The 2,287-nt window shown below is 54.8% G+C and overlaps 1 protein-coding gene across 1 annotated transcript; it reads right to left on the reverse strand.

Annotated features, from left to right (window-relative positions):
- Positions 1-228: 228 nt before the first annotated feature.
- On the reverse strand, positions 229-1,416 carry LOC139053421 (plectin-like). The gene has a single exon (XM_070530437.1). It carries the CDS (start codon positions 1,414-1,416, stop codon positions 229-231), a length of 1,188 nt encoding a protein of 395 aa, XP_070386538.1.
- Between the last annotated feature and the right edge of the window lie 871 nt (positions 1,417-2,287).

Below are 2,287 nucleotides of genomic sequence, written 5' to 3' on the forward strand. Positions count from 1 at the left end.
AGGGCGGTTGTTCCATGTCCCTAAGATGTGTCTCTACAAACCCATAAACCATTAAGTTCTCCTGCCTTAGTTGTTCTTCGATTTCCTCCCATTTTAGCCTATTTCTGCCACCTTGCATGTTAATGAACCCTATGTCTGACTTAATTTGGCTCTTGCGCTTATTCCTGTCACCTCTCCTACAGTGCCGATGTTCGCGTGTTTGTGGCTCCTGCCTCGAATCGTCCGCGCCTACACTGCTTCTTTCAGGGCTCTGGGTCCCCCTAAAAAAGCTGTTGCCTGGCGACCCATCCTGCCCCCTATCCTTTTGCCAGTGGCACCACTGTAGTGAATACCATCCTGCACAAAAGGCCGGAAGCCGGTTCCGTACACGTCCCTGTTGACCTCCATCACGCTGTACCCGAGTCGTCCGCTCAGACTCCTAATGACCCGATTGGCTTCAACCACCCTCCTTTCTACCTGGTAAGCCTGGCCCTGGACCTCTGGGATAGTGCATATGGTCACATGCACCCTCCCGGAGGCCTCTCTAAGCTTACTCAGCCCAGTCTCAATGTGCCTCTCAAGGCCCTGGCTTCTCCCCTTAAGCACATCATTGAGCCCAGAATGCATAATGACCAAGCTGTCGCTCTCCGTGCTGACCCCAACTACTTCCCGCGCCTTGGTCATTGCTTCCGCCCTACCCTTGCCCGCTTGCACCTCCACCTGTACTCGCCCGTCCGCCTTCACTCTCGCCATCACGCCCTGTTCGGCCCTCCCCACATTGGAGTCCCCTATCACCAGGACCCTTCTACGTGCAAACCGTTCGACTGCAGCCTGTGCCTGCTGCCCCTCCCTTTGCGCCCGCTGGCGCCCCTGTGACTGCAGCGTCGCCTCACTCGGGGCGCGTTGTGCAGCTTCACTATAACTACGCCGTTTCACCGGCGGCGAGCTGACGACGGCTTGCTTTGGCTCCCTGCCTCCCACTTCGCCTGTAGGGTCTACCCTACTTTCCGAGTTTTTGCCAACACTTTGTTGACCTGACTCGACCTTCTCTGCTGCCCGCGTCTCCAGCGCGTCGAGCCGCCTTTCCAGTTCGGCGCTCCTTTCTTTTTCTGCCTCAAGCTCGGCCACGGTCCTTACTAACTGCGCTGCCTGGGCCGCCTCCACCTTGACAAAATTGTCAACTTTCGCCTGCAGTGCTACCTGCTTCTCCTGTTCCTCCCTCAGTTCTGCCTTAAGCTCGTCGAACTTAGCCGCCCAATTCCCTTCCAGTTTTTGGACGGCTTCCCTGACGCCCTCGCACGACCTGCACGTGAAGCTAGACCCCTCCGCGTCTGCTACATTCTGGAACTTAGTTTCGTCGAGGAAGCACCATCGCAGGCACTCGTCGCACTGCACCTGCTCCCCGTCCCCCGCGGCCTTCGCGTTCTTCGATTTCATCGCTAGGCCTTGTTCCCGAGGCCCAACGAGGAATTTCGCCAAATCACTCAAGCAAAGCCGACCTCGACCGCTATCCCAAACTAAAATAAAGAATTATCACTCCCTACCCCATGCAAGAATCTGAGGAGCTAGCTGAAATTAACGAAGCCTATAGGTCCCTCCTACAAACTAGGCCCAACGGGGGAGCCGCCAGACCTAGACAAAGCTGGTGCGTTTGCTACTCTTATCAAGAATTCAAAATTTGCGCCCCTACTCCATGCAACAGAAAATACTTCAAAACACTAGCTAATAAAGATAAAAAGGTACTTAGCTACGAACGAAGTCGCTGAAGCCTCGACCACAGGAGCGTCCGTACCGCCGTCCGCACCGTCCAAACTTTTGTGCGCGCGCGGCGCGCCTCCTGTCGGGGCAGCGCCGTACATTGAGAGGAGGGGGTCTTCTGTGTTTGCCGCAAGATGGCTCTGCGTGTGCGGAAAGCGCAGAAGAAATGCAGCGGAAACGCACTTCGCAACTCGTGTAATTGTGACTTCTGTACGTTACATGTTCACAATTACCGATATATAATGCAGTATAACTTTCCACGGCTCGTTTCGAAGGCAACACCGCATTCACTAGAGGCGCGTTTGTACCTCTTGGAAGCATCGAACTCGTGTCTGAGTGGTAGCGTCTCCGTCTCACACTCCGAAGACCCTGGTTTGATTCCCACCGGGCCAATCTAGGAAGTTGCTTTTTATTTATGAAGCGCCTGCCGTGATTTATCGCTCACGGTCAACGTCGCAAACGCCGACGACACCGGCTTTTCTGCGACACGAGCTCCTTAAGGCTATCGCGTTAAAACAATTATTCACGCAACACGGACAAAGGAAATCGA

The sequence above is a fragment of the Dermacentor albipictus genome, unplaced genomic scaffold, assembly GCF_038994185.2.
Source record: "Dermacentor albipictus isolate Rhodes 1998 colony unplaced genomic scaffold, USDA_Dalb.pri_finalv2 scaffold_123, whole genome shotgun sequence".
Classification (NCBI taxonomy): Eukaryota; Metazoa; Arthropoda; class Arachnida; order Ixodida; family Ixodidae; genus Dermacentor; species Dermacentor albipictus.